At 45.4% G+C, this 10,748-nt stretch overlaps 1 protein-coding gene across 1 annotated transcript in view; it reads left to right on the top strand.

The window, feature by feature from the left end:
* Nucleotides 1–1,260: 1,260 nt before the first annotated feature.
* MXD4 (MAX dimerization protein 4) overlaps nt 1,261–10,748 on the top strand; it is a 39,536-nt gene continuing 30,048 nt past the window's right edge. The window contains exon 1 of the mRNA XM_009328795.1: nt 1,261–1,743. Coding sequence (XP_009327070.1) covers nt 1,598–1,743 — 146 coding nt within the window. The 5' untranslated portion in view covers nt 1,261–1,597. The remainder of the gene's footprint in view (nt 1,744–10,748) is intronic.

Here is a 10,748-nt window from a genome sequence, read left to right as displayed (position 1 = left end):
TGGTGATGACCACTCCAATCCAATAATTTTTCACAGCAAAACAATTACAGTACTTACAGTTGCACTTGAGGCAAGCAGGGATAAAATATTGTAAGTATCTCTACCCATTTAGTCTGAAACACAAAGAGCTATTTGTTTTATCAGTATATAAATCACAGTACAAGGGCAAAACAATGCATGAACCAAATAGCTGATTACAGACTGCATCTTTCTTTGCTGGCTATTTTGGTGTCTTGTGCTTTTTTACAAATTACTGTACAACTCAACATGGTTTTTTACTGACAGTACATGCCTTGAACTTTATCAGTTATTACACAGAGTTCAGAAATGTTTTCTTAGGAGAACGAACTTTCCACAGAATAGGAAGTGTGTTGTCACCAAAGCCTTCCCAATCAAAATCCCAATTGTCCTCACAGAAAAAAATAAGTGTGTCTGTCTTTTGAATGAAGTTGGTGATTTCTGTCTTACACTTAGTGCCTTTTCTGTTATAAAGTACAGGCTTATCTTTGTATGGGCTTGATATACTTTTCCATCACTTCCTTTTTGGAAGGGAATCTTTTGTATTCACCCACTGAATTTGGAGACCGACTGTTTAAATCTTGTGCAAAAATAGGACCTTCATAAATTGCAGTTGGTTCCCTTGTCAAAAGTCATACTAGTAAGTAAGAACAATTTTTCATTTGAGCTCAACTACCTATTTCCCTTCTGAACCCTTCAAGTGAATGGTATCTTGCCCTGATTTTCCGTACTGAAGTCCTTTTCTAATAAGCTGAGTTTTATAAGGTTTGTTCTGCCTTGAGATAATAAAAAGAAATTAAAATTGGTGTAAGAAAGTAGTTTGAAGTTGAGTAGTCCTGTTCACCTGAACTGTATAAACAGATTTTGAGGTGTGACAGAAATTGTTTTCTCCAGCCAAAACTGTGTGTAAGTATTTCAGAAGCAGGGGTTTACCTGTTTTTTATTTGGTGGTGACATATCCAAGAAGTCAATCTACAGTGCACTGAAAGAAAGGTTTAGAAACGCCTGTTTTAAGTAACCTCTAATTTTTAAGGGGAGGGAGGAGGGAGCAGGGAGTGGTCTTCAAATAATTGCTTTAGTTTTGGTATTTCCTGCACTCCTTGCATCAAATCATCAGATTTTTTTTTTTATTGTCCTCAAGCATATGGGGGGAATAATTTGTGGAGCTCGTGGAAGACTAAGTCAGTAGCTCTGGTGCATTCCTTTATTTTCTTTCTCTTTTTTTTTTTTTTTTTTCCTTTCAAAAATCGGTTATTTTTTTTGTCAAGCTCTGGATGGGGATGGTGTGTGTGTTGCAGCGCTCAGGATACCTCACACTTCTCTGTGTGTGGCAGTCGTTAATTGTACCCCCTCCCCCCCCCCCAGCGCAGCGTGACAAGGGTTTGCATGATCCGCCTCGTTTTTAATCTGCAATGAAATAATCCTCCTAATTTCGGCACTTTTTTCCTTTTTTTTTTGGTTTACCGAGTTGTTATATTTTTTGTCTCGCTTCTTTAAGAGATGCCAGAATAAAATCCAAACAAATCAACCGGAAAAAATTCTGTTCTTTACCCTAGCGTTCCTGCAAAGGAGGAAAAAAATGCATGGAAAAAATATATTGCCACTAATGCTGACTTTGTCCCTAGAAGCAGAACATGGCTATGCATCAGTGTTACCCTTCGATAGTGACTATTCCAGAAAGAAAACAAAGGCAGGCACCATGGCCAGAAAATCCCAGAATAACAGGTAATAGACGCACCGCTTTTTCAGAATGAATCGGCAGCTTTTCCAATGTGTCTAGCTTATGTGCAGTGCATATGTTTATTAAAAATAATAACTAATCTAGTGTCTTAGATTCCCCCATCCCGGTAGTCGCCATTTTTTCCCTGGATGGGCTTGGCTCTGTTTTGATCTCTCATATAAACACTGCCACGCGTACACCATCTCCTTAGTACTCACTGCACTCCTAAACCATCCGCCCTCATCGGTCCTTCTGCTCCGCGCTCACCGACAGCGGCTTTTACTGCAGATCTTAACACCATAATCGCCACCCAGACTTCTCTTTGCATGGCACTAATTTCCCCCCCGGCATTTATTTATAAACCACAGGCAGCAAACCAGCCGCCTCCCCCATTGCAGCCAGAGCAGATGCAGCCTCCGGTTGCAGCACGGCGCCGGGCTCTCGGAGGGGAAGCGTGTGCGGGGCGGTGGGGGGAGACCCACCCGCACACTTGAACTTCTCCTGTAGGTATTAAGCAAGAGGGTGCTGGAGTGAACTTGACCTCACCGGGGCTTCTGCTGCACCGCCAGGTCGCTGGCCCACCTGCCCGCCGCATGCAGATCCGTCAAAGTGCATGACTCGGTCGTTATTTATCGCAATTATTGTCCGCCTTTTTGTCGTGGTAGTGGTGGTTTTGTTTTCCCCGCAGCCGCTACCTGTGCTGCGATGGCATGAGTGGAGGGCTGCTGTGCGCAGGCTCTCTGCAGCTTTGTTTGCTGCTCGGGCAGCGGCTGTGTACGTGCAGGAGGCTGTCTTACAGGGACAGTGCCGGCCCCTGCCTGGGAGTTCCTCCAGTCCTCTGCTGTGCCTGCTCTGCTTTGCTCTTCCAGGGCTGCTCCTCAGAGGACCGAGGACCGTGCCGAGAGGACCGAGGACCGTGCCGAGCTGGGCCTGCTTCACCCCAGAGCGGCAATGCTCTCCCCAGCGCAGGCTCCGCTCTGCACGGTCGTGCTGGATGGTAGCTCCTGCAGAATAGCCTAAAATGAACTCAGCTTGCACGTGACTTGTTTTCCAAACGAGCAGTGAGTCTCGGCGGGCCCGCTCTGCTCTCGCTCCTCCAGCAGGCATCCTGTGCGGCAGCGGGCAGCTGGGTCTGCTGGTGCTGGGGAAGCGTGGGGCAGAGGGCCAGCAGCTGCTTGTGGGGCACCGGAGGTGCTATCTGAAATCAAAAGCTGATGAGCTCCCTCCTTGAGAAAAACACGAGCTGGTGAGCGCCCTGCTCGTGCCTACCGCAGCTGAGCAATGTGTCTTGAAGATAACTGAGGGGGAGCAAATTGTTCCCCTGTGCCCCTACTCCAAGCAAGGCAACCGTTTCAGGGGGTATTAATTGCAGTACTCCTACATTTCTTGTTTTTAGTTGAATTCTTTGTCTCATTGTGGAGCGTAGAGAAGACGTCAGTTCATTTTAAAAAAGAAAGTCATCGGGAGTGGGAGGCGTGTCTTGTTTCCTGAGACACTTTGCTCCTGAAGATTTTTAATTATTTTCTTACAAAGTATGCTCGCTGCCTTTAAAGAAAATTCACAGTTAACCAAAACAGGTCTTAGGATTTCCAGCTGTAAACTGCTCATTGAATTGTACGGATTTCTTCTTTTCTGTCTCTTGCATTCAAGAAATCTGTGTTACTTACAGAGCTATTATTCCATCGTTTCCGTTCTTAGGTCTCTTGTCATCCGCTGCAAAATAGTTATTTGTCTGAACTGTAAGCTGCTTTCAGGAGTTTTTAGGAGAGGATTTGTAATCTATCAAATACAGCAGAATTAAAAGATTTCTGGTTACAGATTTGCTAGCGTTATTAAAGCTGAGGCATACATGTCTGCTTGCAGTTACCTTCCTGCTTTTTTTCTGCCTGTAGATTTATATTTACTTGCTCAGTCTTTCACTCTGATTCTCACTCTGTAGCAGTGGCAACCTTCAAAAATGCCATCCTGCGGTACACGATGTATACGTTTACTTACACTTTCTTCTAGCTGCAGTGATTAGATTAGGGATGAGTCGTTTGTGTTACGGGACAGGATAATGCTTGTCGAGAAGCGGTTTCAAGGGTGGCCACCACCAAGACGGTGGTTTGCCTGGTTCAGCACAGACACTGGGCATGCTTGCAGGTGTGGGGAACAGAGGCGGGTTGCTTTAATGCAGCACCCTGCTATTTCAGGGACGGAGGTGCAGCAGCAGGGCCGTGCGGGCACCTCTGCGTTGTACCTACCGACTCTGTACCCACACCTAGCAATTGCTGCTCAAGTCTGCCCATGAGCTTAGATTTGAGGGGGAGAAATTACCTTTATGTTTGAACATCCAACCTAAAATGCATGACGTACACTAGCATCACTGGTTTATTGTTATTTGGAGCTTATAGGCTATAGGGTCCGAGCCCCAGACTAGAGTCAGAATTCTTGATAATACAGTTAAATCTTCCTAAGCAACTCAAAGATTAACAGAGGGAGACGACTGGCCAAAGTTCAGAGGATCTGGAGTGGTTGTGGGTGGTGTGAACCACCGGGCAAAGTGTTTGTCCATATTGTTCCACTTGAACCATTTTCCAGATGCGCTGGTTTTGGAGCATCGGATGCAGGCATGATTGCGTACATGTCTGAAATTTATGCCTTATTATTGCGTTGTTTTTCTTACATACAAAAACATATACTTAAGGTTGGAGGAGTAGGAAAGGAGCAGATAACTGCACGTTTCAAAACTGCAGGGGCTTTGTTGTTGTTTTCGTTATCTATTTTTGTATCCTGCTGCTTGCAGCATCTGATCAGATTAAAAAGTGATATATATATGTGTATATATATTTTTTTTCATGCTTTATGAGCTATACATATATAAAAGCATGAAAAACATCTTCCTCCTCATTCTTGGAAAATCAGAAAAGAGAGGAGGAGGAGAAAAACTGTCAGATGTGAGGAAGCCTGGTACGCTGTACCCTTCTTCTTTGTTCTGCGTTTTCTCCCCCATGTTGCCTGCCTGCGGGGGGGGTAGGGAGAGAGTGTACCCCATGTAGTACAGGTGTGCTGACCGGCCGCTGCGGGCTGGGGGACCGGGCAGGGATGGATTACAGCTGCCCTGTTGTTCAGCAAGGGTGCTGATGGACACCTCCTTCCTCTGCCGAGGTGGTGGTGATGTTCATGTAAGAAATCGTATCTTGAGACCTCCATCCTCTTGTCAAAGGCTGGCGAGGCCCAGACCCGCAGGAGAAGAAGGGGGAGGAAGGCTGCCCGCCCTTTGGACAGGATGCTCAGGTCTGGGCTAAAAGCTTGCCGGCCTCTCGACTGCGATTAAGTGAGAAGTAATTTTGACAGGTTTGGATTCATGCAGGGAAAAATACCAGCAGAATTGCATTTAAGTAACTGAAATCTATAAGCCTTCTGTCCACCACAGGAATTTAACATTTTTGCTTTGTCCACTGATAGCTTTGGATCAAAATTGGAAGTGGTCATTAGCAATTCATTGCTAAACAATATTCTCGGGATTACTGGTACCAATCAGACACAATTTTTAGCCATTCCTTTTTCACTTCTACCTACATTAAAATTACTTGATTTTATGTGTTTTATTCTCGCTCAGTTTCCTATGATGTGCCCTTTCCCATGTCACACAAACCAAACTGCTTTGTTTTCTCTCTCTTTCCGGTTTGCCGTTTGTACTGCGTCCTCAGCTGAGATTCAGACTTGTTCCCCTCCAGTAGTTTTGACCAAAATCCTCTGGCAAATGAAACTGGATTCTTGTTTTGCAAAGAGGATGGGAGATTGGAGAAAGGCACAAAATTGTCTTTTGGGGGGAGGTAAACCTAGGTCACGTCTTCTTGTTACACTAATGATCAGGTACTTGACCACAGTATAATAGATGTCTCCTTTTCACAGAATAGTGGCTGTAGTTCCTAAAGCAGTGCCATGCAGTCTAATAATTCTTGTTAATGTGTAGTTGGAATTAAAGAAAAGGCATAAAACAAACACCTGGATTTAGTGCAGTTGTGCCTTGGAAATATTAACAACAAATATTCAGAAGTCCCCCCAAGCTTGCCGTTTGATCCAAGGAAATGGATAGGTAACACGTGTGCAATGTGCCGAGGAGGAATATGAAGCAAATCTGAAATTCAGTGATGTTTGCTCACAAGGCAAGGCACTTCGACAGAAAACCACGCTAGCTTGCAGATAACTGGGCTTTCTTCTGCCCTGGCTGTAATGACACTCACCAGGTGTGGGGTGGCTTGAGCTGTGTGTGGGTGTGAGGTGCGTGTCCACCCGTGCACGGGGGAGCTCGAGCAGCCGCTTTGCCACGAAAGGGTCAGAAATGAGGTAAAATGAAAACTAAAATCTTAGTGTTAGATGCCAGTCTACTGAGGTCACAGTTAAATTTACTTGCAGAGAAAGGAATTGGACGTCGGTGGTGCAGTGTGTTTGGAGCTGTTAATTTAGGAGCTGGTTTGCTGAAAGAGGGGGAGCAAAATAAATGCCGGTTTATAAATGTATCTTCTGTATCTATTAATTAATATTTTTGCTCATGTGTTATATAAATAGACTTGTACTTTGTGCTGTGTTCTGGCAAAGGATTATATCTAGAAAAAGATGAAAGCTGCATTTGGTGTTTCAAATAAAAACAGAGCTTAATGTCCGAATTCCTCTGTTAATGTTGGCTCACGGTGAGGGTCAACCTGGGGCCCGCAGAGTGAGCCCCTTGCTCTCTGCAGATGTTACTCTGTGCCCACACAAAGCAGCTTAGGGATCAAAGCCTGATTTTTATTTTTCCTTTTTTTTTTTTACCTTCCCCCCCCCCCCCCCCCTTTTTTTTTTTTGGTGGGAGGCCGAGAATAAAACACTGCAAACCAGACTGTGCAGACACGGCTCCTCTGCTTTTTTTGCCTCGTTTTCTGAATTTGGTAGATCCCTCTGTGTTTGCTTTCCTAAAGCTGTCGGCAGAGGGACAGCAATTGGTATCGCCACGCTTGTTTTTAAAACTGATGCATTTTAGTCCAAATATAATAGATCTCACCAACTGGTCTGTCACCACTGAGGAACTGCAGTAGGTCTGCAACGCCTGGGAGTCGCAGTGCTCATGCAATTGAGGAAAACAAATTGTCACTGTATTAGAAGCGTGTTCGGACCTCGCCGCCACAAGCATGTGGCAGCGCAAACTTGAATGAGGTGCTGGAGCCAGAGCTCTGCGTCGAGGCTGTGTCAGTATGCCTGGTTCCCAGATCCCAGCTGAATCTGCAGGGCTGGTTACATTTTGCTATGAGGAGAATGCAAAAGTCATTTCTAGTGGGTTAATTCCATACAGGCTGTTTCTTCGACAGGCTGTAAGTGATGCGTCCAGTTTAAAACAAATGGAAAAAACCCAGTGACCCAGGAGCAGTGAATACTGAGCAGGACGTGTACTTATGCGCAGGTTTATTGTTGCAACACTTCTCATCTCAGGTGATTCAGGTGGTGGGCTGTAATATTTTCAGGTGCATCCCATGGCAGGTTATGTGCGTGGACAGAAAATTCCCTGGAAGCGAATCGGGATCTTTCCAGCCATAAGGTGTGTAACAGTCGCATCCAGACAAGACTGCAGGTGTATGAACTGCGTGCTCCTGTGCACTGGCACGCTTGGGAGTGGGAATCAGATGCAGACACTTGGTGTGTAGCACCTTGTAAAACTTCTTGCTCTGTTTGTTCTTACTCTTTTGGCCTGGACAAAAGGTGAAGTGCAGGCAACGTAGATTGCACATGGACCTCCAAGTGCCGTGCGGCCTTAGGTGGAGTTGTGTCCTGCACATGGGTTGTACAACACCCTGTTAGCCCTGCCTGCACCAGAAGGCCTGGCGCAGGCAAGGCTCTTGCCACCGTTTTAAGCATTTTGTTAACTAGCCCGCTCTGCTCCCTGTAGTGCTTCAAAATGCATTGGTGGTGTGTCAGTGGTGACACTCGCGGCCTGGACCTGGCTCCCATTAGCATTGGGGAAGAAATTTCAGCAGCGTTGCTGATACGTTCCTGCTTTTGTCAGGAGCTGTGCTGCTTTCCTTCCAACAAGATGCAGCATCCAGTGGGGCAAATGGATGGAGGAGTAGGGGAAAATGATTTACTAACCAAACAGGCAGTGTGTCACACGGACGGTGAAAGCTCAGCTCAGTACGCATCTGGGCAGTTCCTGCTGGCTTACCTGTAAACTGGTAGAAAGTTATTCTTTTGGGGGGGACTTGTCTTTTCTGGGTTAGCCTTAACATCTCAGTTAGCACCCATCCTAATTGTGATGAATGTTGCATTAACCACATGCCCAAATACAAGTACCTAGAAGTCTTGTTTAGGGGAGGGAGGGTGGTAGAAGGGGACAGTGTTAGGGACATGCTGTTGGAAGTGGCACAGCATCTTGCAAACCAACAACTGCATTTATTTGGCTCCCTTCCTTTCTTTCAAATCTTCTTTTGACAATTTATTCACAAAGACAATTTAACTGCTACTTCATAGCTTGTGAACTGCTTGGCATTTGCTAAAGGGATATTAGGGCTGTCTCAGGTCAACAGTGTAGTCTAAGCAGCAGCATTGCTGATCTCCTCCTTCTGAATCTGTGATTTTGCTGATGATTTTTTTTGTTGTTGGCTTTTTCCCTTTATTTTTATCTGGACCTTTTTATTGACACCTTTCCTTCATCACTCCATCATTACCTCCAACTCCCCCAAGTTTTGCCTGGAGATACAGAACCTAATATACTGAACTTAAACTAAACACCAAAAGTCTTCCTTCTCTTGCAGCCACTTTTGAAGGGCTCCATCAGACCGTTTGTCTGAAAATCACAGTCATACATCTGTCTCTTCTATATAAATATATATACATCTCCATATATCTTCTTAGTCCTGGCCCACACCTTATCTTTTACTGAAGTAATAAAAGACTGTGTTTTAAAACGGAGGTAGTGCTTGGGCTGCTGGTTTGTGTGTAGACCCATTCTTACGGGTTTTTTCCTCGCTTCAGGTCACATGAAGAGCAGAAGGAGATGGATATTCTTGCAATATACTGTGCTGTAGACAGTGAAAGAGAGAATAAATATTTAGAGAGAGGTTCATCTCTTCTGAAAACAAACCCAACAAAAAAATACACCATCATGCTTATAATAGGGTATTTAGCCTGTTCTGTAGATGGAGCGACTGTCAGGTAAATGTCAAAACTCTCAGTTTTGGTTCCCGGATAGGTCCTGATAGTTGAGGCATTAGTCAGCCTCCCTGCATCTCCTGACATGTGTGGCTGGTGCCCGTGTTTGCACACATCAATTAGGCTTCTGCATCCCAAAGAGCTCTGCAAAGAGGCACATGTTTGCCGCCGCTCCGTTTGGTAGCTGGCATAACCAGGGTAGGCAGCTGTGCTCCTCCAAAGCTGGTCTGGCAGGACGTATCCCAGGCGAACACCAGGGTCACCCTTCACGAGCCAGAGGTGCCTTGTAGGTGTGCTGCACACAGAAGGACTTCCAGCTGCTCATTGCATCCTCTCTGCAAAAGCAGAGAGGATTGCCCCCCCCTGGACTCGATGATCTTAGAGGTCTCTTCCAACCTTCATGATTCTATGATTCTATGATTCTCTTAACCCAGCAAAATACTCTGCGCAGGCTGAATTTCTTGGCCAGTGGTTCTCCTGCTGGTGCAGCGGCCACCATGCATGCTCACCGGAGCTGGGTGTGAGCTCTGCTACAGCAGGCAGGTTGGAATTGGCTAGTTACAGTGATTGTGTTCATCTTGTGTATAAGTGCCAAAAATGTCAGGGAGGTCATGCCATAGGGCTGAATCTAGGCCAGCCTGTATTTCCTCTCTCTTGCAGAGCTCCCTGCGAACAGTGTCTGTGTGCTTTTGACAGGCCTGTTGGGAGTGTTTGGGGAGAATGGTTCCTCCTGAACTTACATTTTCTGTGTGTTTTCATAAACGTTGGTGGATTTGGCATGGTGTTTGTCACTTTTCATGAAGAAAAGGTTTGAGCTATCTCTGTGTGTGTAGGAGTAGAAAATAAATACAGTATTCCCTTATTATGGTCAAATGGCAAAGGCAGCAAACCCAGCCCACCTTGACCTATTAATGTAGCACAGAATATGTGTAAAACACTTTCAGTGTTGCTGCATTGGTCAGGAGCACTTACATGGCATAGTAGGAACACATACGTTACCTGACTGTGGCTCACTTGGTGCAACAAGTTAAAAAAAATTAAATTCATAGGCTCTTCAGAAACAGATACCAGGTAATGGTTGACACAGGTGATGTCTTGGTAACAACACTGGGATGCTTTCCAGTGAAAATGGATTAACATCAGTGCTGAACCTTGTACGCATTTGAGTTTTCTTCTACATGCAGAGGGGGCAGTTCACTTAATTCCTTGTAGGATCAGGAGCTGCACTGGGCTGAAATAAATTGCGTGTGGATTTGTTAATTGGTTATTTCTTTGCTTGAGCTTTGCTTTCTTTTTTCCCCTCTCTATGGCCAGAGATGCTTTCGTCATCAGTAATGCCACATGTATGCCACAGCATCCAGCTGCATGCACGTGTGTGGGGAGAGGCAGAAGAGCTTGCTACTGGGCAGGTCGTGCATTTGTGCAGGAAGAATTTCTCACCCTGGGATGTCTCTGCTCACTCGATGGACTGTGCACTTGCACCTCCACAAAGCCGTCTTGGTCAGCACATCATGCCCAGCTGCAGGCAGGGGTTACAGCATGTTGTAGGAGAGCTGCTCTGACGTAATCTGCCAGCCATAAAGGCTGCCACCGCCTTTGTATCTTTTCATCCTTACGTACTGGCAGTGTTTTCAGTTGGACAAAACTAAAGGTCTGGGAAGTTGCTGGTTTTGAAGTGGTGACTACTATTTCCATCTGAATCAATTAAAAAAAAAATAATCCTCCAAGAAGTTAGGCCTGCCTTCTAAAGGCAAAAAAGCCGAGGCATCGATTGGGAGGGGGGGCAGAAAATCTTGTAGTAGATTGGAAGAGAATAGCATAATGCTGTGGTCAGTTCAGGGACTGT

This window comes from Pygoscelis adeliae, unplaced genomic scaffold, assembly GCF_000699105.1.
Source record: "Pygoscelis adeliae isolate BGI_AS28 unplaced genomic scaffold, ASM69910v1 Scaffold66, whole genome shotgun sequence".
NCBI lineage: Eukaryota > Metazoa > Chordata > Aves > Sphenisciformes > Spheniscidae > Pygoscelis > Pygoscelis adeliae.
The sequence above is the reverse complement of the archived record's forward strand: the minus strand, read 5'-3'. Positions and strand labels throughout refer to the sequence as shown.